The 26,213-nt window shown below is 43.8% G+C and overlaps 1 protein-coding gene across 23 annotated transcripts in view; it reads right to left on the bottom strand.

The window, feature by feature from the left end:
* FBRSL1 (fibrosin like 1) overlaps positions 1-26,213 on the bottom strand; it is a 553,713-nt gene that overhangs the window by 11,740 nt on the left and 515,760 nt on the right. For 12 of the 23 annotated variants that reach the window (XM_064522079.1, XM_064522071.1, XM_064522076.1 and 9 more), the window contains 9 exons: positions 16,896-17,292; positions 15,169-15,422; positions 10,450-10,685; positions 8,209-8,259; positions 7,163-7,258; positions 3,697-3,768; positions 3,082-3,120; positions 2,130-2,201; positions 694-826 (listed from right to left, as the gene is read on the bottom strand). In XM_064522079.1, the coding sequence (XP_064378149.1) occupies positions 694-826; positions 2,130-2,201; positions 3,082-3,120; positions 3,697-3,768; positions 7,163-7,258; positions 8,209-8,259; positions 10,450-10,685; positions 15,169-15,422; positions 16,896-17,292 (1,350 nt within the window). Of the gene's footprint in view, positions 1-693; positions 827-2,129; positions 2,202-3,081; positions 3,121-3,696; positions 3,769-7,162; positions 7,259-8,208; positions 8,260-10,449; positions 10,938-15,168; positions 15,423-16,895; positions 17,293-26,213 lie in introns of all 23 variants that reach the window. The other 11 variants (XM_064522073.1, XM_064522074.1, XM_064522069.1 and 8 more) reach the window with 10 other exon arrangements.

Below are 26,213 nucleotides of genomic sequence, written 5' to 3'. Positions count from 1 at the left end.
AAGAATGACAGAATTGCAGAGCCACCCACCACAGTGCGGTGAAACTCTGGTTGCATTCTGGTAAGTGTGCTAACTGTAATTATTTCTCCAATATATTGGAAAGCAATTGATCAATATAAATTATATATATCTTTTTTTAATTCAATATGCCATTTTAAGCCTTAGAAATGTGGAACACAGGGGAATTTCACATTCAGAAAACATAGCTTTCACCAATACATTTTCTGTGATATTTGTCAACATTTGTTGACCTTGTTATTTTACAAAAACCCACGTTTTCAGAAAACAAACAGAAACGTGGTGAGTGGAGGAGCTGAGAAGAGCAACATGGCAAATATAAAGGAAAGAAAGAAGCCGGTGCCATTTCCGATCCTGTGCAATGGAAACATTTTGAAGCTTTTTGTCAAAATTGCTTTATAAAATCACTCTATAGCCTATTAGCCAGGCACATAAAAACCAGCTGCACAGACACACTGTTGAGGATCAGTGACACTCAGAGGAATCTGCATTAGAGGCGGCAGACAGAGCATGGCCCAGTGGCTCATCTCTGCTAACAGCCCAGTTCAGATTAGTCCCTAGTGTTTCCACATCCCTGTGTAGCAGTCTTGCCTGCTTCAATTACATAGCTGTAGAGAGACACATTAAATACACCGACTGTTTTCTTTTCTGTGACAAATGATGATCCTCCCTTACCTGTGGTTGAAAACAGAGGCCTGGCGAGATCCTGTGGGTAATGGAAGCCTGGAAACACCCCGGGGGCAGGAGGTCTGCTGAACAGGTCGAGTTTACCACCTATCTCTAGCTTGTGGGGATCCAGCTGCATTTGCTGTCAAATGATACAAAAGCAATCTCATTATACGTTTCCTTTTTTTTATGGGAGAAAAAGAGAGGGAGTTCAGGCTCACTCCTGCTTAGTACTGCCAGGGAGAGTTAGTGAGAGCGACAGCAGTGTCTCTGCTCACGTACCACCGTCATGCTCTGACAGCATCTATAAGGCCATTTCACTCCACAGTCTCTCAGCTGCCTGCCTCATCCACATGAATAAGGCCTGAAGTGAGCTCGCGGCCTCTCGGCACACACAGCGGAGCATGCAACACGATACACTGAGTGCACTGCACCCCGGGATCAGTCGGCAGCCTCAGCCTGACAAAAATATTCTGCAGGCTGAAAGCTGCCAACGGAAGCCTGGAGAGTTGGATGACGGACTCGTCTGTTTTGCTGCTCCAGTTTGGAAGGAGATTTTCCTAGGCGATGCCTTTCCTACAGCTAGTGTAGCTCAGTATGAAGACAAGGGCAGAAGAATGAAGAAAACTGACTATGAGACTCCTCCAGAGGCTATTTTTACCCTGCCCCTAAAGAAGCCAGTGCAGTCAGACTGGGGAACTGCGCCTAAGTTGAAGACATACAAAGTCTACAAAGATGACACATTTGCTTACTAAAAAAAGGGACATACACCAATTATAGTGCACCTACTTAAACAGTAAATGTTCTTTAATAATGGGACAAAAAATTATAGCAGGAGCTCTGAAAAAAAAAATCACTACAGAAGTCATGTTATCTGCTATTCTGCCTAGCACGGGGAGCCTTGAGCCTGTACTAGCACCCCAGGTCCCTGCATCTTGTTACTTCTTGCGTTTTAAATCCCCTCCCTCTGCCCCCCCCATCATCATTGCAATGCAGCAAACCCAACAACCTCTGACACAACAACTATCATTCTACTCGCCTGCTCTATGTTTTGTAAAATGTTCTTCACCGTATCGGTCATTTCATTCTGAATAGGATAATACTCCATATTCCACAGGAGGTACTAGTACAGAAGGGAAATGACATTAAACAGGTATGCTTTGTAAAAAAGCTGGATTTTGGGCAAAATTACCCTCCCCCTCCCTTTCTTCTTCTCTTCCTCTGGCTGTATACTTAATATCTACTGCTCATTTTGCTACCCTTCAACCCAACTGCTTTGCCCTCAGATAAACTTACAGTTGCTACAATAAATGCTAGAAGATTGAAAGTGTTAGTTAATCAATAAAGGCAAGCTTGAGAATCACCACTAGTAGCTGCTTTCTGTTCATTAGTCACTAAAATATAACCTGCAAGCCAAAAGACTTGGCTTTGTTCCATAAATTTACCTTTATCTTTTGCTGGTGATGGTAGATCTGCCAGGCAATCTGTACATGAACCGCACACCACTTCCCGGGTTTCTGTAACAGAAAACACAGGAATTCAGATTAATTGATACGTTAACAATCTACGTCAGATAGACTGTTTCACTTCCCTTACTGTTGAACAGACAGTTAAGCAATGAGAATGGCTGACTACTAAAATGGCACAATATGTGATCAATTTTTTTTTTTATACTGCAGCTGATGATGTTTCAATTAAGATGGAAACAAACAGGAAGAATGTGGGATGCACAGTATCTTCCTCATCTCATGGAGACCTGAGATCCCTGCCTTGTTCTTTCTTATGCCGGTATTCCCTTATGTAAATCAAAATAAATGGCAGCAAAGAATAGTATGACTTGCTTAAGAAAAAGCAACTTATGGTTAACAATTGGCCATGAAAAGAACCCTGTTTGTTCATCCCTGCTGCACTGAGTCTGCAAGCTAGGTCACACATAGTTATGACTACCTGCATTTGGGGAAGAAAAGGGTATGGACAAGCAATCAGCAGCATAAGAAGTGCCACAACTGAGTGAGTTACTGCTCTTCGGATGAGCTGTGGTACTGACTTTAAGGTGTTTCCATGGCACATTAGAAGCACAAATAAAACACACTGACCTAAGCCACTGTGAATTTGATCACTTGTGAATGTCTGTCCATGCTCATAGTCATTTATTTTTGTGACCTTTGCTTCATACTGTGAACTATTAATGCAAATAAATGGATGCAAAACAAGGTTGGGATTTAACCTGAATGTTATTAATCAGAAGCGGCTAAGAGCTAACTATGACATTTTGCTTTAAATAAAGGATGAGACTGAAATTTTCTACTGGACATGTTAAATTTCAAAAACACATGAACAGTATTTGAAATATATATATATATATATGTATGTATATATAAAAAGTCCCCCACAAACCTTACTTACTCTTACTGGAGGCCTGTAAGGGTCTGACACCTATGGAAAAAGGAGAAATAAAACAATCAGTCTTTCTAAAACTAGCCAATATACAGAAAGGTGGGGAACTTCCTTCCTCTGAACAAGTAAAAGCATTTATAAAGCAATGTTCCAGAGAAGTCCCTTGTGACACAGGAAACCCAAAAGGCTTAAAAGAGGCTTAAAACTTCTCTTTCATTCCTTGCACTAAACTCAGCAGAATTTTATGATAAACAAAGCAGTTTCATGCCAGCAACTGAACAGTGCCAGTGCTCTTCTGAACCTCATAATCATTCTGAAATGGAGTGCGTAAAACCTACTACCCTCCAAGCAGTGCTTGGGGGAAAGACCCTGAAGGGGTTTCCTGCCCCATTTCCCTTTAACTTTGTTTAAACAAGTCAATCAAACCCCTTGTTTTCACAAACCAGTGGAGGCTACTGTCGTCTCACCAGAAAAGGAAACTTGTGTCCTGACTGCACATTCAGAGTCTAGAAGGTCAGCTTTCTCATCAACTGCCCTCTCTTTTTCTTATAAGCTATCACTGTGCTTACTGTAACTCCAGACAAGCTCAAAGAAAGGTTATATGTTGTTGCCTACCCCTGGAGTCTTCTGCAGAAGGGTGTGGTGGACTGTGCCTGGTCTACCTGCTACATCAATAGGGTTTGAAGTCTGAAAGACAAGAACAGAGTGTGAGTAATACTGTCTGATACCAGTGGTACATTTAACATCTCTATCTGATGTTAATGGCATTAATTAGTCCATGTTTGTACTGTGCTTTGAACACGCATACTGCTACATTAGTGCTAAATGTTATCTCTTACTGACAGCCAACAGCATTTAACCACTGTGTCATGTATTATTATTTAGTAGTGGTAATAGTATTACAGCAGCACCTCTAAGCTCCAGTTGAAATCACAATCCCATTGTGCTAGGCAGCGTGTAAACGGGTGGGAAGAGACAGTCCCTGCCTCCCAAAGCTTATTCTTTAGACAAAACAGGCAGAGAGTAGGAGAGGAAACAAGAGAAGTGGACTGATTCTCCCAATGTTTCAGGCAGCAGTTGGTATCGGAGTCAGGAACAGAAGAATTCAGGTGTCCCCGTCCAATATTCCAACTATTGGACCATGGCCCCTCTCTGACTGCGGCTAGGTAATACAATAGTTAAAACAGCAACAGTCCGTCTATTTGGTTTGACAAGGCACAATGAGAAACCTTAGAAGGTGCTTGTGGGTCTTTTATAGCTTTGCATTGTTTATCCCATCATTTTCCAGCAAGAATTAAACACCTCATTGAATGAATCCCTGATCCTCCTCCTCCTCCGGATCCCACCTGTTGCCCTGTCCTAGCTGATCCCCAAGAACTCATTCATTTTCTCATTCTGGAATTCATCAGTCTCCCACTCCTGTGCAATTGCACCTGGTGCCTCCAAACAGCTGAGTGCAAAGGGGTTAAACCTAATTCCCCAACTGATTATCTCACTTAGATTTTAGGCCAAATTGCAACAGATTGCAAACAGTCACACTGTACAAGGAACGAGCAAAATTATGGGTGTGGGGGAAAAGATTGGTTTTAATTTGTCTAAGGCTACATAACTTCCAGATTCATTAAAAGGAGCATTCTCATGTATGTCGGTAAGTCAACAACCTCCTCAGGCAGATCTGTGCTCTCAGGGCCTGACAGCTGAGGTATATATAAGGTGGCAAATAAGTTACAGCTATCATACAGACAAGACTTTTAAGATCACAACATGTTAATGGCATGGTGTCATCCTGCCCATTTATCCCCTGGAGAAAGATGTAAATGCTTCCTCCGGCAAAGTAAACCGAATACTTCTGACCTTTTCAAGTTCTTCGCTTGTGAGAAATAGCCTTTGGGAAACTCACTGAGCAGTTTACCGTCAGCCTGGATTTATGTGCGGTGGATTTACACACACAGCTGTAGGCAACTGACACGGGAAGGGGAAAACAAAACCAAGACCTCTGCTTTGGAAGGCAAGTAGTGCAGGATTCAGCGTGCCAAAATCAAATCATCAGGTCTGTAGCGATTATGAAGGGTTTAGTCAAACGGCTTGGGAGGGAGAGAGAATGGAAAAATGCTGCAGTAACAATGACTTCAGCAGCTTTGCCCAGCAGTTCAGCCCTGTCTCCTCTAAGAAACTGGAAAATAATGTGCCAAAGTGGCAGGTCCATTTTTCAATCTATTCCTTTTTTTTTTCTTTGAATGTTAGATTCCATGTAAATACAGTACTGCCTAGAGCTGAAGAGATGTTAGTGATTAACCATGGTACCAGAGTGTGACCTTCTGATGTTTAACCTCAAACTAGCAACTGTTCTATATATGTATCATTAAAAATAAATTAAAAGCTAGTTATATTACAGCACTTAGAACTGTTTAAAAATGTAAAGAGCCTGTGACCACTTTTTCTTTCTTGCTATGTAACTGTTTCTCTTTGGTCTAATGTTTTTTTACAGTAAGATGGTATCTATAAAGCTCTGTAATGAAGATGGAAACCAGAAGAGCAGGCTATCAGTATATCAGAAGTTCCTCATTAACAGGAGCCTCATAGCAAAACTGAGCCCTATTTCTATGCAAGCAAAATTTTGCCAGTTCCATCTTATTTGTGCAGTTCCTCTTCTTGCGAAGTAGAGCTGAGATCTTGACAACTTGGGGTCCACAGGGACCTCCTGGCATTCTTCGCAAGAACAGCAACAATTAACATTGGCAGACAGACTCCATCAGGAAATATCTACACTCTGTCCCTTTTGCTCCCTCTGCTTAGATGTAACTGTTATTTTTCCATGCCTGTATCCATTACATGCAGAATTCTTGTTGAAAAAAGCCCTTTTGAAGACTTTGCTATTTGCGATGTGTCTAAAAAATAAAAGTCTAAGGCATTTGATGGGCACTGAGGAAGTACTCCAGGTTCCATTTAAAAAATGAAATTAAGTGGAAAGGTTGTATGAGGCCTTATTTGCAGTGGTCGCTAATTACTGACTTCCACTGACGTCAGTAGGACCGCTAGGTAAGTACACTCCGCAGCCCTATTCGGCGCAGTTACAGAAGTGACCTTCCGAAGGCAAACAGAAAAGAATTGGACACAGCGCTGGTTCTTAAAGACTTCTAACGCAGTAGCAGAGTTCTACGGAGATGCAGTTCAAAATAAGGAAACTTTAAAATCACGGCATGTAAGAAAGCCAAACATGTCACCTTACAAATGGAGTAAATGCTTCATTTTCAAACAAGTGCTATATAATGTATCTATTGTGTTTGGATGGATTTAATACTTTTCACACACTTTAAATTATTTAATAAAATGAACATGTTTGGGGGAAAAAAAAATAGTGCACACCGCAGAGTTCACTGAAAATGGTGGTTATCATGGCAACATTTCCAGATGCCAATCAGTGCTAGTTGTAATGATATGTTACAGTTGCAGTGCACCTTTCAAACACACTATCTCAAAGAAGCTTGCAGGCATTAATCAACCCTTACAAAACCCACTGCAGGATAATTTTATAGATGAGGAAGCTGAGGAATAGAAGATTTAAGCGACTTGCCCAAGGTCAGACAGTGTTGGAGCTGGGAATAAAAATTCAGCTCCTTCAAATTGCTCTACCCATGTAAAGCAGTCTCTCCCTATTGTTCCCACACTTGTACAGTCAAGTTCTCATTTTTACTGGGAGTAAACACGGTGTATCTTTTGCAATCTCAGTCTATTAAATAATTTATAACATGATTTGGGACTCATCAGTCTACATTAGCTGTAAATATTTCAATCAAATAATGCATTTGACTGTATGCTTCTCCTCCAGCTTCAGCTGACCTCCCAAGTGAACCACTATGTCCTTTTCCAAGGAACAATCTCTAGTGCCAAGAGAAAATGTGCACTACAGGGTTGGCTGCTTTGTGCAGAAGATCTCACAGATCTGTGGGGTGATCGCTTCCAACCCTATGTTCCACTTCTGCTAGTTAAATCATGTACTATAAAAACACCAGAGACACAACTCTGAATACAGTTTCTCTCCCAGCAAAAGAACAAAGCCTGCAGAAGAAGAAGTCTGTACCTTCGGTTGAAATGCTCCCTGAAGTGACCCAAAGGGACCTGAATGTGGAAGCATGGGTGGCATTCCAGGCATTGCTGGAGGATAGGTTGGAAAGAACTACAAAAGAAAAAGAGATGCTTATGTCACAGGACAACTTGAACAATAATGGAGGTAGGTGCCAAGCTTGGCACATACAAAAATAGTACTGTGTCAAATGAGTGCCACAGTGAAAATATACACTAAATTTGCTTTCAAAAATTTTAAGAGCAAAGCCAAAACTTGGAAAATGTGCTCATCTGATGAATTTTCTTGATAATGCATTTTTCTTGAAAATAACTAACCAAGTGTGCCTTTAGAATTTGTGGAACTATTGTGGGAAGCATAGAGCATTCACCATTCTTAGAGGAATTGGAATAATTTGGTTTTATGTTCATTTTTTTTGGTTAACTTTGCATTTTTCTGCAGTAATAAACAAATCAATCCTATTTTGAAATGTGACCTGCTTTCACTTTCAAAGCAAAAAAAGAACCACAAGATGCTGTATTACACACTAACTACAGGCAACATGCACACCACCTCGTAGTTGTGTGGGCTGGGTTAAGTTTTGCTTAGGCCTCTCCTGAGCACATACAGCAGTTTTACAAGTCCCGAAACAGAGTTTTTGTGCTTTGGAGCAGTGGGGAGCACCAGGAAGAAACCACCAGTCTGACTTACTCCTGTGACCTGAGCAAAATCTTGTGAAAGAGCCATGCACTCCGGGCTGCTGCACTGTGAGAAGCACCAGCTGCAAAGATACTGCAGTGACCACTGACTTAGCAATCCCTGCGCATTCTCCGCCATCCCAGGCACAGCGATACAGAGCCGCAGCAAAAATGCAGGAGACGAAGATTGTAAAAAAAGAAAAAAGCCCAAAGAAAATTTTCTATCTTAAAAAAATAAATAAATCGAGACCGAAAAAGAGCTTTAGGAATGAACAAATCAAAACACTACCCAACAATTCAAAACAAGCAGAAGAAGTGCAAGCAGAACCAGTAACAAAGACGCCACCTAGAAGCGTAAGCACTCACGTTGGAATGTCGAAAGTAAGGGTTGTCTAATTTGGGAGCGTACTTGTCAAACTGGAAAGAAAAGAGAAAAAAGGAAACAGGTGAGTTTGTTTTCTGTAGTACAGGACACAGCAGGCTTTCAACACAGACAAATAATCACGGCCCATCTGCACAGCATTTAACACAGCAGAACTGACTGATTATTCCGCACTTGTTCATGAGGGAGCTAACTGATTTCCAAGAGCTACCCGAGGTGGAAAGCTCGAGGCCCCCAGCTTGCCCTGGGTGCTACGGAGCCTCGCCGCAGGCGCCTCCAGCTCTGCGGGCTCCACGTAAAGCAGGTCCCTCATTGCCCAGAGACCTGTACGGGAACTAGGGCACCGGGAAACCCAGTTCAGCTCCAGATCGAGATCTGGGATCTGCCTCTAAAGCACTCAGCTAGATCACAGACTAGAAGGTGGGGAAAACCTTCCACAAGACCACAGTTTCCACCGTAGGGCAATGAATACCTGCTCCCCGTTTCCTGGGATCCTGGAAGAGGCAGAATCTGTTTTGGAAGGGGCTTAATGGCTTTAGATGCACAAATCTCTCTTCCAAAAGAGAGTGCTCCCTAGAGAAAAGGTGACTGTTAACCTTTTCCTTTCAAGCATGGGGTTTTAACACCTTCACACATGCAGTCTGTGAGCCCTACTTATTTTCATCACCATTTGTCCTGTACCACCTTGGAAGCAAAACCAAAGCATGTATACATTGCATTTGAGAACAATATGTATATTCTGCTGGGCAGGAAGGAGAGGGGAAGTGGGCAGGGAAGGGGAATTCTAGGACCCCACCAAAAGCTGCTTGTTTGGCATGTCAGCTGCTACTCTATGTGCAGGAGAGTGGATTTGTAATTTCATTAATTACAGTTATTACTGGAGCCATGTACCCTCCAGTGTAAATACCATAAATTACTAAACACATGCAGCTGTAAATTTCAACGCTCTTCTCTGGTGCTGGGATTAACAGACCTGATCTAGTGGAATATAAAACGACGTGAGCGGACTATAACAAAAGAGCCTTGCAAGCTGTTTTTGCTATGACGGCGGCCATCAACAGGGCACGGGTGGGAGGGGAGGGAGCTCTTAGCGGCATCAGGTATCAGGATTCTTAAATAACACAGCAGGTTTCTGAGAAGAGTTTCAAGGTTGTTTTACACAGAGCAAGAAGAGGGCAAGGTGTTTACACGTAAGTACATTGAGCAAACACCTGGGGCTGAATTTCGGGCGGATGGCATTACTTTAATTGTTTCGCTGCTAAGCAGATTACAACCCAACAATGTCATCAGGCAATCAACAGTGGGAAAGAAAAGTGTTGAACTACTGTTTTCCTTGAGCTCTTGGTAGTTCTTCCCAAATGCTGCTTTTAGTGTTACTCCCCGCTTTTGCTAGTCCTAGCAGAAAATGACTGTTTTTACGTTTTAGATACAGTGTGAAACTGAGAAGGAAAAAAGCTGAATCTCGTTCTTTCAACCTAACAAAGTAATTGCCAGAAACGGGGAGAGAGCGCATTTTAAAGTACTGACAAAATCCATTTGCGCCAGATCTCTAACAATTTTCTAACAGCTGCAGCAAAGCCCCATTGTGTTACAAGCAACTTCGATGAAAAAATGCTAAAGCTTATTACATGGCCAGGAGGATGTCTCCCTCAAGAAGAACCAGCCACACACAAATTAGTGCCCGTTGATGTAATCAAATAATAAATGCCAAAATCAATATAGATTTGGGAATTAGGAGGGAGAGGGACAAAACTAATCAAACAGAACAGATGCTGTATTATGTCGAGAGCTCCAAGCAAGCAAGTATTATATGCCCCAGAAGAGATGAGTGGTGGTCCAGAAACCCATGTGGGGACTGCGTTTTGTACCGGAGGCCACCAATTTTGTGGTGCCCTTGTTTGTGTGGTTTGGTGTGTCATGGCACTGAGCTGGTGTGGCTCTGAGGAAGGGGCGACTGAAATATGCCAAAGGACACACAAAAAGGGGAACTAGAGGGGCTCAGGTGTCTCGTGGAGATGGTATCTGTTGCTCAGTAGCAGCGCAGGGGAACTTGGAGGCTCGGTGTGGTGGCTCTGGATGGAAAGGGGGTCCCTGAGGAGCGCAGGGCCTGTCTCTCCAGGTCCTTGTCAAAGGACAAGGACCGAACGCCTGTCTGAAATGAAGAGGACTGCTTTTTGACAGAGTGGGTTAGGCTTTTTGACCAGAGATGCTCTACTTATCCTCACATTTTGGGCTGGGGTACGCACCATGGGAGGTGCAGAGGGCGGCATGAGCGGCGTCTGGGGCAAGCTGGATGGAAAAGGAGTGAATGTGTGCTGGTGGGTGTGTTGGTGCTGATGCGTGTGTTGGTGCTGGTGAAACTCCGCTCTCAGCAGCGGCACCGGGCCAAGTGAGGCAGCGGCCCGGTCCGAACTCTGAACCAAAAACCGGTTGTTCAGCTCTTGCCTGAGCAGTTCGTGATCTAGAGGAGAGAGAGAGAGAAAAAAAAAAGACACAGAGGCCCGTGGGCCTGTGAGTTCCACAAAGACGGAGGAGAAAGAGTCAATATTCACCTGGCATTCCCTGTTTCTGCAGGTCATGCTGTGGTGGTTTTCTACGTGAGGACTCATTGGTGGAGGTAAGAGAGATGCCTGTGACAAAGTACCAATCAGAATCCCCGAATGAGGCTGGCAATACATGATTGGTTGGTTGAATGATATCAACAGGCTGGTATCTAAAGACAAGAGAGAACACCATGAGTCATCACAGCAGAAAACATCGTGGGGCGTCCGCCAGCCCCCGCGAGCGCCCCCCGCCCGCACCCCGCCGCGGCCCCGCCCTGCCCCGCCGCCTGGCCGTCTCTTCCGCCCCGGCCGACCACCCTCGCCGGGAGGGCGGGCGGCACCGCCGTGAGTTTGCCTCTCTCTGGCCTCACGTGCCGGGTAGCCGGATCTGCCCCGCCCTAGCACAAGGCTGAAAATGCTGGGAGCGCCCTAGAGGGCTAGTGGCTCACTTCGAAATAAGCAATACTGACCTGTTTCCGTTGAGGTTTGGAAATTCAGAAGCCTATGTTTGCTGAAAATGTACTGTGAACCTAGCGCGTACGTTATGCTTCAACACTTACATACTTAAAAGGCAAAATTTTGACAAGATCTACAATGCAATGAGATAACAACGGATTTGGGTGGCTGGTAGCTACCTGCTCTGAGTGCCAGCATTCTTCAATGCATTCCCATGCCACGTAGACATCCTCCCCCTTTCCAAAAATCACTGGGACATACGCACACAGTGACCAAGAATATCTATCCTACAAATTCTGAAGACTTTTTAACAAATAGCATTTTTTGAGATTTTGAGTTTACTAAGCCATCCTTTCCTCACTTTCTGTAGTTGTCATTTTTTGTCCCCCTCCAGGGGACATTTCCTCCTGTGAGAAAACAAGGAGGAGGAAGCAGTGGGAAGGGGAGAAACACTGAACTGGTCCAGGATCTCATGAAGGGTGCAACCACACAGAAACAAAATGCTCTAACATAGGACACAGGGCCTCTCCTTGGCATCTGCCTCTCGTAGAACCAAATTAGGTCAAATTTAAATATTGTTTAGGATGGTGCAAGACACATGCATGCAATTTTGTAATGATCTGGCTGAGAAGAATAGGAACAAATGTCTACTTTCCCAAGGAATGCCTGCCAGTATCCACTAAATCCTTCTGTGATTTTGCCCAAGAACTCCCAATAGGAATCAGCATCCAACATGTTAGATGCTTTCTAAACTGAGAGCAACCTGGGTCACCAGACATACATCCATACCTGACAGAGCTATTTGCCACTGAACTTACACAAATCTCAAAGTTCCGCCTTTCTCAGTGTAACACCCCTTTTAAACTGCAACAATGAATATAAAAGGGCAAAAGAATGCCTGCACTTTGAAGTTTTATTTCATACTGCACAAGCATTTCTTGCACTAACAGTTTTAGAGTAACATTAGAAATGTCCAAGTGACTCCTTTTTTAGAAGTGAAATGGTTAAGGTCTTTAAAAATAAGCACCCTGATCTGAAATTTCAAGGTCTCTACTAGCACTTAGAAGTCTTCATCACATTGAAAGTCACTTTTCAAAGTAAATGTGGGGTGCCTAAGTCATTTGCTTTTGAGTTACAATATGCTGCTAAGAGCAGGTATTGTGGACTGCCACAATCCACATAATAATTAGTACTAACACATGGACACAAATGGTGAGCAGAAAGTACATACACTTGTGCATTAAAGCCTAAGGCATTGAACCAAAAGGGTCTATAATGAATGTTTCTTGGAGGAAGCAAACAAACAAAAAACAGATTGAAAGCACTTAGCACCAAAACCTAATATCTATAGAGAATATGAGTACGGTTTCATCTATGTGTGTGCTTGTGCATGTGTTTACGCACTTAAATCTGGCATGACTTAAGGAAACTGAATCCTTCTGTTAGCATCAAGATAATCCTCCCTTTTGTTTTTTTGGAGGGAGAGATAAAGTGAACAGTTATAATATCCCATATTCTGACATCCCATTTCTTTAAGATACTTGAAGTCAGGCTGGTAGATCTGCAGCTGGCTCCAGCCCCTAACCCTGTACCATAAATCTGGCCTTTGTAAGGGAAAGGAAAAGGCCAGTAGGTGTTTGGAGGAGCAGTGTGGCACCTGGAGGAGTGGTTCCTTCATAGCAAGGATGGGATTGCTGACCCAGCTGCATGAGAAACTTTGGACAATGTTAGCATCAGACCCCAGTTCTCGTGCCCACTGACGCCTCGTCCAATGGGTCAGGCCTTATACTCAAGTACATGTACTTGAACTCCCAAACACCACTGCTCTGTGTGCACACATGTGATGAGCATGGAATTAAAAAAAAATATTTTTGCTGATGTTGCTAGGTACCCTCACATTCAGAAGACGAGACACAAAGATCGGTGTATTGCCTATGTGTCACACATACGAGCCAGCCTTCGTGTCCCTGAGCAGAGTGCAGCAGGCCATAGGAGGGTTGCAAGCTTTAGGTTTGCAAAGGAAGGGAGGCCACCAAAAGTACATTCTTGTTATTCAGAGACCTCAGTTACTAGCACCAGCGAATGCAGTAGCTTAGAGCTCTGCTTCTGCTCTTGGGAACATGGACAAGTGTGCCAAAAGGAATTTAAAGGAAGAAAACTTTTTCTTCCAAAGAAGGAGGAGAAAAAGAAGATGAATAAAAGGAGACCTCAAAAGGCCATACCCTCTCTGAGTGGCTCTTCTAAGCTGGTGCTTTTATTCAGAGCACATGTGCACTCAAACTGCACAGCCAGGATTATGCTGCTAGCAGCAGTTGGATCCTAGCTCTCCAGGGCTCCTCAGCAATATTGTTTGCTTTTAAGAAACTTATGTGAATGACAACAGAAGCTCCTGGCTATGCAGTGCACTCTGTATTGATTTTATGATGTGTCAGTTTGCAGGCATTTCATATAATGCAGACAAGAGGCATTTCACTGTCTGCAGGATTAGATGCCCAGACCTTTTGCTCCACTAACTCAGGCCTCTCCTGCTTCAACAGCAGGAGAAATCCTTTTAGTAAGCAGCAAGACTTTTACCGTTTCCTGGCAAGCTGCTGAATGTGAATAGGTCACTTGATCTTGCACCTCCTGAAGTTAATGGTAAAAACATACTTGCTTTCAGTGACTGCAATATCGTGCTTTTAGTGAGCACATTGCTATTTCCTTTTGCGCTACTTTCAACGTCTGCATCACAGTAGTTCTTTGCCTTAAACAGGGGAAGCAATGAATAGGTCCCCCACAGTGCTGCCAACATCTTCCCAGCCATGTGGTTGAAATTCTAGATAGTGCCAGGGCCTGTGAAAGGCAGCAGCTTTGGCCTATGTGGTCCTGCTCCTGACTAGGAGCCCACAGTATTTTTTTGTCTATCATCATTCTGAGAGCTCACTTTGGAGCAATTCACATTTCTCTTTCCTTTAAAGGAGCAGTTCTAAATAATGGGACATTATTTAGCTCCCAGAAGGAGAAAAGGGGATGCAAGGTCGTCAGAATTTTCAGCAGCAAATCTGCCCTCTCCTTTAAATGGCTTCGGAGGAAACAGAAGGGTACATTTTTTGCAGAATACTTGTCCTGTTTAATCCCTGCTGAGTTAGTTGTAGAGTCAAATGCCAGATCAAAAGGAGGCCCCAGCAAGAGAAAGTTGCAGGGAAGTCTCCAGCTGCCAGGGTCTCTTCCAGGAACAGCTGTAGGCTAATGGATAAGCCATAAACACGGCATTTAGGGCAGAAGTGACAATAGAATGGGGAGCAGGGTGAACAAAGGAAACTTTCTAAAAGGATGCAAAGATAATAAGTGCTGAACAGCAGAGCTTGTCAGCTGAGCTGTCCCTGCCTCCTACAGAAAGGCCAAGCAGCCGTGGACATTCAGAGTGTGTGCTCCTTCCTGCAGGCTCCTAGCCGCTCTGCCGGCAGGATGGGCTGCTTGTCGAAGGCTCAGCCCAGTGGACAGGCATGGGGGGCTTCTTACTTGTCCTTCAATTAGAGTGACTCTCTGAGCCCATCAGAAGCAGCTTCAGGTCAGTTCTAACAGCAGCAGCTTTCATTAGAGGGGGGAGAAAGAAGGGGAGAACGGCAAATGGGACATCAGTCCTGTGTTCATCTAAACAAGCCTGAGGACTGTGGAATGCCACACTGGACAACTCACACCCCAAAAAGGAGAGTTTTAGTTTTAGACATCGTTTTGAAGACTTCCTGTAGGAAGCTACAGTGCTGTCTCTACAACTTGTCTCTTGTCTGGTGAAATATGTCCAGGTCTCCTACCTTTTCCACTAATACTCTTACAATTCTAGCACACACTGCCCCACGAGATGCTTGCATCACTTTGTTTTACCTGCCTGTCAGCCAGCCCATCTCTCAACACCCTCCAGTGCATGCATGGGACACCAGCCTTGGAAGAAAGAGGGGGACCTACCCGCAGGGTGACCTGGTATCACGAGGCTGTTGGTAGGTAACGCTGGTGGAGGTGGCAGCGTGGGTGGGGTGGCGAACATGGCCGGATGGTGCTGGTGTTGGGTCTGCGATCTGAGAGAGAAGTGCGAGGTAGCAAGATTAGAGATGGAGAGGGGCAGGGCCGGGCCGGAGGAATGGTGCGGAGGAATCTGGGGAGAGAGGGGAAGGTGCTTCGGGAGGCTGATGCTTGTTGCACTGCTAGCACTGCTGCTCCGGCTGCAAAGAGAAAAACATGGTGGGGAAGAAGGGGAAGAGAGAGAGGAAGAGAGAGAGAGAGAGAGACAAAAAAAAAAGTCTGTTACAATACAAGCTGACACAATGCAAGAATACACTATTAAAACCAACACAACTATATAACATTGATCTCCTCAGGCTTATAATTCTTTTTTTTTTTTTGGTTAGGGGTAAAGAGAGCAACAGATCTTAATGAACTTCCCCAGCAGGAAGAGGCAGGACAGGGCTTGGGTTCTCCAGGGTTCTCCTTTGATGCCTGAGCAGGCTGCAATCCTCAGAGCTGTCTGTGAGCTACTGACGAAGGCCACAGAGGCAGCTGGATTTTGCACCTTTTTTTAGCCTCCGATGACCTTGCAGTGGCCATGTGCGCCCTTGTGATCGCAAGATGCAATTACTGTAATTCCTTTTTCTGTTACTCTGGGTGTACCAAGCGGCGCAGTGTGAGTGACTTTGGGACCAAGTTACCTCTGCTATGCACGCTCTGTAGTTATATTCAAAAAGCATGCAAACACACCCCATTTTAATTTGTTATTTTCATAATAATCCTATAATTTAAATACTCATTTTTATTACTATCACTGTATTGCAAGTGATCTAAGTTTTGTGGGGTGAAGGATGTTATCACTGCATTTATTATTTTTTATTGTAATTCCCACAATATTTGTTGCAATCTAAACCTCTGAGATATCTAGAATACTCTGAAATATTTTTAGTCATTTATACTGTGGTGGTGTTTACAGGGTACAACCAAGACAAAACTTAATTATGCTAGATACTATGAAATATACACTTACTGATAGCTCTGTGTACACGTATTTTGACCCTTTAGCAGCCAAATAAGATGTTTAATACAGTTTTCTAATCTTGTTTAACTAATCTAATTTTGGTTTGGGAGACAAGACATGTTTTCTCTACCAGCAAAAAGACTGTATAGGTTCCAGTTGACTGGACAAACTCTTCTTTCTAGAAACTGTTTCTCTATACCATTTTCATCCATCCTACTTACTGGACAGAGACAGTTTAAAGGGCAAAGCTAAGCCTTCTACTAGACCTACACATTTAATAAACATGTCAGATTGAAGCAGATTTTCAGTCTACACAAGAGTCCCATTCTAACGGACACAGCATTTTTCTAACCTAGTTACCCCTCTTCTGATGCTACTGAACCAATGAAATTGTGATAAGCATGAACAAGAACGTTATCCCACTGTTATACATGTCTAACTCCCAGAAAGGGAGCATTTATCACTACGTTTCAAATGCAACTATCCACGACTGCTGGGAAACCCAGCTTGTGGAGTTGGCCCAAAAAGTGCAATATCCAAAACATGGAGCATCTCACCCGGAAAGTGAGAGCGCTCTTGGCTTGCTTCCCAGCTATTTCTATGCCTTTTGAAACAAGCTTTATCCTGGCAGTAGCATAAAAAACCGGACACGGGTGTCCCTGTTGCCTACCTGATATTATTGAGTCCGTTGTGGGCCACCTGGTGATGCACTTGGTAGCTGAGAGGTGGAGGGATGTGACTCTGAGGCTGGGTCCGAAGCTCAGGTATTAACTGAGGCTGAGACTGCGGCCGAGGCTGAGGTTGTGACTGTGGCCGAGGCTGCGGCTGAGGCGTGAGCCTTGGTGGTGCTGGTGCTGAAATCACTGGCTCCTTCTTCAACAGCGGGCTCGCTCTGGCGCTTGACGTAGGCGCTGAGGAAGTCGAAGTCACAACGGCAGCTACTGGCTGGGGGCTGGGGATAGGCAGGGCGAAGGGCACGTCGGTGCTCAGTTCCCGGCTCCGCTCTAGCCCAGACACCTTTGGGATGTTGGCTGCTTTCGCTTCTGGCTTGTCATTCAAGGTGGGACCTTACAGAGGACAACAAAAAACACAAAGCGCATGCTGAAAGGTCTGGGTTTGTCTCCCTGCATAGTAGAACATATGCCTGAAGAAAACAAGTCATGTTTCAGCTCGTGGGAGCATCGTGGGAGCACTCCTGCTGCAAGATGGAGGTGTGTTTGTGTGTCTGTCCTTCCGCCGTCCTTGACTGGTCAATCCACGGTACTTTGTTAGCACACATGTAAAAGACTCAGTTGTCACCAAATGAATGCATACTACAAAGAACATACAGCTCCACGACTTCTACAGAGTCCCAAGGTTACGTACAGTAGGAGTGTGAACATGTCTCGAGTTACTGCGGCAGTATTTCCTGCTCAATTTAAGTTTTAAGGCTCGATAATAAATTTGTGAACATAAGCCGGGTTACTAAGACATTTCATTTTCTCAGCAGTCTTTCACAGTAACGTACATTATGTTTATGCTCCGCTGCAAGCTGCAACAAGCCATGACCCACCGACTAATCACTAATAACAACAACCGAACCTGGCTTCTAGGAAGGAGGCTACCTGGGCTCTTCTTGCAGCAAAGGAGTCGCTCTGCTGCGACGATGTGACACTGCCTTTCCCTGACCACACACTTGTGTGTAAGAATGCAACAAGAGGAGGCTGGAAAATCCAGTCCTGAGTGCAATGAGCATGGAAGTGAGTCCTGCTCATCCCAAGTATCCCATGTACCTGATGTAAGGTGCGTCAGAACTGTGAGGGATAATGTGACTGTATCAAAATATACCTGAGGTGAGAATTCCACATGGAATTAGTCCTTCTACAATGCCAAGTGTTTCTTTTCTCCAAACTGAGCTAAACAAAGCAGTAGAAAGGGTTAAATGGCTGGAAAGGAAATGGGAAAAGGGAGGAAAGGAGAGAGATTTCAAATCAAACAGTATTCAAAAGGCCAAAGACAAGTGAAAAGACCTACATGAACATGCTTCAATTCAAAGTATAACTCCCCTTCAACATTATCTATGTATCCCTGAGTGCATGTATACCCACAATTAATCACAAGAAAAGCTGTTCATGGGTTATGAGAATTAGTGTTCACTCGTTTCATGTGCACACCCTCCACTGTGCACATTGAGGTTCTCCATGACATTTTCCATACAGCCTTTTATCATCCATCAGGATGTGTTGGGGGTTTGTTCGTTTTAAGTTGGCTTTTACAGACATGCGGGAAATGCTACCTACACATATCAGCATGCCCACAACACCCGCGTGAACAAATTCCACCTTGGAAATTTTCCTGCCTCATCAAAGGACTGAGACAGTTCCTGAAGTAGGAGGTGTGGAAATAGCACCGAGCACACGGTGCGAGCTAATTCTGGCGATGCAGACAGGCTGACCAGGCATTGCCCGCGCAGCCTATGCAAGGCCGGATTCGTCACTGCCGGGGTTTCAACGGCTTCAGCTGCCATTAAACCAGAGGAAGACAGTGATGCCAAACCTGGTAACACACCAGCTCACTTTCTGTTCAGAAAAATACACACCTGGAGATGGCACCTCCTTCCTTAGGATAAAAGTCATTTTCATATACTGCTCCGGGCTCTGTGAGTACTATGACCATTGCATGGTTTCCTTTGTAAGGACACATACATGCACGTATATGTATATTTAGAATGCAGAAGGAGAAGGAATGGAAAGAGATGGGCTATATTCATCAGCTGAAGTCAAAAGGTTTGTGGCCCAAGCCCACAAATAACAGAAACAAACAGATTTCCAAGCACCAGCACTTTGGCTGGAAGCAGGCACAACTGGCCCTGCACTTTCAAGCACTTTAGAAGGTGCTTGAAAAGCAACACAACATCTGGAAGTCCTAAATAATCACTACATCAAGTACAAGGCTAACTGGTTTCACTGAATCCCTTTTTCAAGTATGAGTTCAGCTATCATGAGTACCCTGGTTTCAAAGATGCAGCTAGGCTTGGTTCCAATTTTATTTAGGCTGACAAAGATTTTACGTTTAAAATCAAATTCTCATCTCTCTTGTGCACCAGTCCGCTTTCATAAGGTCACCTATGTTCCTAAATTTACCTCTGATTTCATTACTAACAATACAAAAATTGCCATTGACTTTAGTCAGGTCAGGGGTCCGCACAGTCTGGTTTTTAGAAGTGTATTCACAGCTGTAGATTCCACTGTTTTTAAGGAGCTACCCATTAACAGCAATTGGGTTTCATTCCTGACCATAGGTTTCCTGAGAGCCTACTAGCTCTTTCCATCCAACAGGCCTCCTCCAACAGAGTTAAACTTCATACCGTGTAATTATAGGCAATGTAATCTAATGGTGTATATTCAAAACACACTGGCATCACAAAAGTTAGTTGAGTAAAAAGTCAATTAGATCCAAAACAAATCAATAAAGTCTGGCATTAAAAGCAGCTGTTTGACCAGCTTTATGTACAGCTATTGATTCCCTGTGGTTTCAGCATTAGTTCTTATTTGTAATTTTCTCAAAGCAAAAGCTCGTCCCTTGCTGACTGAACTGACCAACCAGCCTGGTCGTATTCATTAGCATTAGGGGTACATGACTGATTTCTGCTGCCAACTTGCGTCTCTCAGGTTGCAAGTACTATAATGTTTTTCTGTGTTTCATTCTTCAAGAACAATTGAAGACTTCATGAAAAGAGCCAGATGCTTTTTCTGCAGAAGAGCTACAGGCATGACAAAGAACATTCCCTCTCCTTCTGTAGCCATGTTTAGTAAAATCAGAAGCATTTAGAAAGGAAAGACACGGTGTGAATTAATGGACAAGTGTGCAGAAGCGTGAGAGACAGCAGAAAGTCTAAACACTCTTGACACCTCATGGGAATGAGAGTGGGTGAATCCTGTTATTTTGGTGACTTTGCTGTTTCTGCTTCTGATGGCTGCGATAAGTAGAGCAGAGCAAAGCTGCTTCATGTACCTGATTCAAGGGTGAACTTCCATGGGTGAAGGGAAAGGAAATGCCCAGGAATAGAAGGAGCAGAAGACAACCCGCCAGATACCAGGACCTGTCTGCTGTTGGAAATTCAAACCCACTGAAAAGGAAGCGTTCCTCAAGCGTTCCACTTCAGGATCTAGTAGAACGGATAGATTTGGACAAAATGGAAAGCAGATGCCCAAATGGAAATCTTATTCCTATGCCTGGCTGTTCTTGTAGAAAACAGCAAAGGTGCCTCTAAGCGCAGACTCACTCACAGTCCTTCACTTCTGCTAACTCCACAGAGCGACATGCCTCGACTTACTCAGACCCTGACAATGGAGAACACAGGCTACACGTTTTATTACTGAATATCTACTATGCTCATCGTAAATAGATGTTCTGGTTTCTTTATTTCCTTTTACAGTCTTCTGCCAATGCTTGATTCTACCTCTTCAGTGCCTGTTTCCAGGCATCCCCCTCACTATCTACCACAACTCCGGAGGTTTCCCGGTGAAAACCTGACAATTTCTAGGTCACTTTAACTGTGCAAAGAAACAATGACTTCTGAAGGGATTAATTACCTTCTTTCTTGGGTCCATAACAAGACTGTTACCATGATATTAATCCCAAAAATCTCCAGTCCAACACTTTCCCCTCCATTCATACAAAAGTTTCTGAGGTACCTTCTTATTCCACTGAACTCCATCAGAAAATTAATTTTCATGATTTTAATGAGTGGTGTAGCCCATTCAGACCAGGATCCACAAGTCTGCAGTTTCTCCACAGGTTACTTGCATGTTCCTGCTAAGGGAATGGGGTGCTCTTACGGCCAAGTTCCCACCAATCAACCAGGATGACTGCTGGTCACACATGGAATCATCCCAAGGAAAGAAACTGGATATTCCCCTTTGTGGAAGCCGGATCAGGTTTCATATAGGTTCTTTCAGGAATTTCTGCACTTCAGCTTCATATCTAATCTCTTCTGAGAAGACAGACCTGCAGAGCTAAGCACAACCACCCCGATAAAAGTACTGAACTCACCAGACTACACCACGACGTTCTAAAGGCAAAAATGTGTTTATTTTTACAAAGTCCTAGAGTAATTTTCATGCTTAATGATAACAGCCTGAGCCAATTTGCCTAAGACTTGACAGTCAGCTCCAATAATTCGACCTTAATTAAAGCTGAATGCATGTCAGTTCAGCTCTTTCCTTCACAGGAAATCTGACATTTACAATGATTCATGTTTCAGCCATGCTACGGGAAGGCTGGATCACATCTGCCGTTCTCCACCACGCAGAGCGCTACCCCTTTTCAGCACGCCAACTTTGTTTATTTTCTAACCAAACACTTTGGACTTCTTCCACTGAGCGGTTTTCTTAAATGAACAGACAGTGGAACATGTCTTGATTTCACTGGGATGAATGATGACTGAGTGCGAGAGAGATGGAAGAGAGGATTACAACTGCCCCAACAAGAAAAATAAAACCAATCTAAGATTAGTAATTCTTGCCTTCTTGATCAACCAATTTGACATTTGCAGTACTGCAGAACACCAGCCTTCCTGTGTCTCGTGCTACAATGCCATTCCAGTTTAACTTGGTGAAGATGAAGATTTAAACAACTTCAAAAAGCACAGAGAACTTTAGCTTCTGCTCTTGGAACTTTGCATATAATAGTCTCAAACATACAACAGTGTCAAAAAGGACTTGAAGTTCAAAGGAAGCCCCAAAGTCCACTACAAATTTGCTGCAAAAGGTATGTTTCGGAAGGAGTTATCTGAGCCTCAAAGACCATCAGCGTGGACCCAATATGAAATGTCACTGGATTTAAAATCTGTGATTGGAATAAACACACACGACCCATCCGCATGGCTGCACAGGCTGATATGCTTGCCAGCATGTAAGTACACAGTGTTGCAGGCTAAATACAATATGGAAAGTCCCAGACACAAATTAAACCTTTCTGTTACAGGAATTTGCTTTCAAGCTGATTAAGAGTAGCTCAAGTGCAAGGGATTAAACATGTAAGAGCTGCTTTGAGGACTCCAGTAAGCAGTTACTGTGTTACACAAACAATTCTTAGGGCAATAACATTTCCAGCCCTGCCTCTTGCTCTTTGCAAGCTGCTGGTTGTTGCTGAAAGCGGACTGTCAACACACATACAATGTGATTGGAAATAATCTAATCTTGCTTGCACGCCTTTCCTTTGTCTCTTGGAAAAAAGAAAGCGGAGTCATTCAGACGTCTTTCTGTAGTCTCCCTCGCTGTAGTCAAACAGCAAGGATGATGGGGTGATGTGAGAAAGAAATGCCTCTCCTACATCCATCAGTGACATCTCCACCAATGGCAATTTACCAAGAAACACAACAACCACCATCTGCAGCCTATCCACCCCATACATCCTTGAACACAGACATAAGCCAGGCTGGCTACTACGAACCCTGCTCCTTATTATAATTCCAGCAAGAAATGCTGCAAAAGCATCACCACAGGAATTACTGAGACATACGTGGCAAGAAGCTGAACATTTCATACTTGGTTGATGAGTCCCAGAGACAACTTTTGAACCATCCCATACAGAACAACATGATTTTGCAGCAGTAGGGCCAAACAAAGAAATAACTAAAAGAACTTACATAATGGATTTCAGCAAACCTTTTTAAACTGAGCTTTTAGAGTGCTGCATAATGTATTGTGGATATGCAACATATATAAGCACAAGCAAGAATAAAGCATTTTGCATTGGCAATCATAATGCTGATGGTGGCAGAGTGCTTACAAGCGAAAATCAATATTTAAGTGCTAATTCTTTATCTTCAGCTGGCTTTTGCTTTTATATGGATAGTTTTTTCACTGGGATTTAGGAAGGTAGGACTATTTAAAACATTAGACAATTAACTTGCTCTGGAAAGGTACGGCGAACAGAACTAAACCACAGAAGCTACCCGACATACGGGGCACCAAGTTCTTCCATCTATTTTAATGCAAATGAGCAGAAGACAAGACAGACAGACTTGGGACTCGCATACAAAAACACTGGCTGGAAGGCTCCATAGTGTATAATGTGAAATATTTTTAGCATTATTATGAAGCAAAGGCCAAATTTTCACTGTGACAGTAGTGTACTGCGTACGTTAGGTTGTGTCAAAAAATGTTCTTCTGAGATGGAGGCTCTTCAGAACATAATGGGCCTCTGGTGGGTTTTCCACAAATAATTACAGTGTTTTCTCGCAGAGGAAAGTAAGCACAAATCCTAGTGCTTGGCTTTGAACTCGCACTGCTGAACGAAGACGTGTGTGCGGGGTGGGGGGGGGGGAAGATCTTTTATTGTTAATGTCAGCGGCTCCCCAAGCTCGGCTGCGGCGACGGAGCTCGGCTGCTGCCTTGCAGCGGGGAGCTCCTGCCGCAGCCCCGGCTGGATGCAGCCCCGTCACTCAGCTCATTTGTACCGAGCTGTCTGTCAAGTCAAATCGTCTCGCAACAATCTCAAACACCCTCCGAACAGCTGCCACTATCAATTACGCTCGCAGACAGCCTCGACTATCAGGCAGAGAACTGGAGCGAGCACTTGCCAGTTTTAATAAACTGTGTTGCCCAAGTCATTTAACCTGCTAGATTGCTGTATGCCGGGGCTGTAACAAGCCTTCAGCTCTTCAAACCAGAAGAAAGCAACAGTGGCAAAAAGCTGTCAGCTTGGTCCTCAGAATTAACTTCCAAGTGTGGCTCCCTCCCACCCCCTTTCTGAAGCACCCAAGTTTAAAAGTAAAATATCTTCAAGGTGTTTTCATGCTGCCCTGATGAGGAAAACGTCGCATGTTTTTAGTACAAAGCCAATGCCAACCAGGGTAAAGTGCAGACGTTCGCCCACGCTCCCGCGTTCGGCGCCCGCCGGAGCAGAGCGATCCCTTGGCCGCCGCCACGGCACCCGGCCACGCCGACTCAGCAGAGGGGTTTTGGGTACCGGGGCCCCCGCGAGAGCGCTGCACCCCCCGCTCCTGCCGAGGATCCTTACGGACTCGGTTCGCTTGCCGTTGCTTGCACAACTAAGTACTTGAGCATGGGGAATTTAAATTCACTCTGGTGCTTTTAGGAACTGGTAGGAGAGAAATATTTACTTAAAATCAAACCATTTCCATCGAGATCAGTGGTTTCCTTTTGTGGCATATGTATAAATCGAGACGTCTGTGAATGTAAACCTAAAAGAAAGGTCTATTGTTAGACATTCATTTGCCATTTAGGAATCTGCACTTCCACTAGAAAACATACTGGGCTCTGCAAATCAAAAGAAGGTTGAAAAACACTATGCTAAATGTTCTCCCTAGCCAGCTGTGTGGATAAGACCCATCCCTGTGAAAGCCTGCAGCACAGAAAGATTTCACCCCCTCCCCAAGAAATTGAGAGCAACAGCATTAAGGCCTCTGGACTTGATGCCGATTTGCTGCTTTATGGTTCTTTAATGGGATGCTTTATTCCTGGAGATTTGGGGGCTTTCCATGCTCTATCCAGGCATGTTAGCTGTAAGCATGCATGACGACACTCTAAAGCTGCAGGAGCTGAATGAAAACGGGTGCCGAACACAAGGACTGGGGCCAGAGCATGAAGGCGGCAGCTCACCATGCAAATCCCCCCAAAGTCAGTCACACTGCATTTTCATAGCCATGCTGCTTCTGGCACCATTTCAGTGCAAAGCTGAAACTGGATTTGCAGCTAAAGCACCTACTGTGGATGCTAGCGTTGTAATGAGATTGAAAGTTTCATACAGGCTTTTAATCTAGGGCTATAATGGTGGATCAAACACTGCAGGGTTAAATCTCTTCAGTGCTGCTCCTAAGCAGATGTTGGCTGCCTGAAAACCAGTGACATAACAGGCCATAAAATGTTACTAAAGCTTCTTCCACTTACTTAGTAAAGGTGTTTTTGTTTTGTTTTGCTTTGTGCTATTTTTGCTATGTGCAGCATATTGTACATCTAATCTCAGTGACAGACAAGCAACAAGGTAAATAAGCTATTAGGAAGACAAAAAGCCCCTCAAACATATGAAAGCAAGCAAGCACAAATATTCAACTTGAGAGTTAAGCCTTTTAAACAGTCAAAACTGCTATGTATCAAGTAATCTTATTTTAATTAGCCAAGCAAGTGCAAATAATAAACTATCAACTACTATATTACAGGAGAAAATGTACTACTTTTGCTGTTTGAAATCCATATTGATTCCCATCTAGCCTGCAAGTTATTAATCACTCCAGTTAAATCATGAACACAGGTCTTTACGCTGAAATTGAACACCCACCAATAGATCAATAACTCAAACCTCCGAGAGCAATTACTGCTCAGCACAACAGAGCAGCTCGTTACACAGAGCTCCACGCCAGCCACAATTCACTCTGTCCTATCTTCCACAGGCAGTGCAAACAAACCGGGGAAAAAAGATTTTATAACTATTATTTTCAAAATAAACAGACATCTGCTTAGAGTTACCTAATCTCTCACATCACAGAGGCGGATCTGCCAAGGTCACATTGGAGACATGATTACATTTTTTCACAATTTGTTATTCTAGCAAAGCCCTGATAAGATTGAACTATTGAAGTTCACACTCTGGTTTAATTTCAAGAGGTTAAATGCCAAATCCTTTTCTTATTGCTACAAGGAAGGGATCTGCCAGGCTGCATAATACCCTGTGTGGGCTAAGACAACAATTTTGTTTCATCTGCACAATCTTATGAAGGTTTTGATTTTTTTTAAATGACATCAGAGAACTCCAAACACCCAAAAAATCATTAAAAGTGAAATCCGAAAGTAAGATTGTTCCAAAGAAGGGAGAATGACCTTTCAGACTTCCTCCTCAACTCCTAGAGAAGTTAAATCAATGGCTGGCTGAGAAAGCACATCCACTAACCAAAACCAGAAAAAGCCAAGAAAGAACATTCGCAAACACCAGATCATCCCTGCTGGGAACAGGAGATGATTACCCTAGCCAGCCAAGCGTACAG

This window comes from Dromaius novaehollandiae, chromosome 17 (genome assembly GCF_036370855.1).
Source record: "Dromaius novaehollandiae isolate bDroNov1 chromosome 17, bDroNov1.hap1, whole genome shotgun sequence".
Taxonomy (NCBI): domain Eukaryota; kingdom Metazoa; phylum Chordata; class Aves; order Casuariiformes; family Dromaiidae; genus Dromaius; species Dromaius novaehollandiae.
The sequence above is the reverse complement of the archived record's forward strand: the minus strand, read 5'-3'. Positions and strand labels throughout refer to the sequence as shown.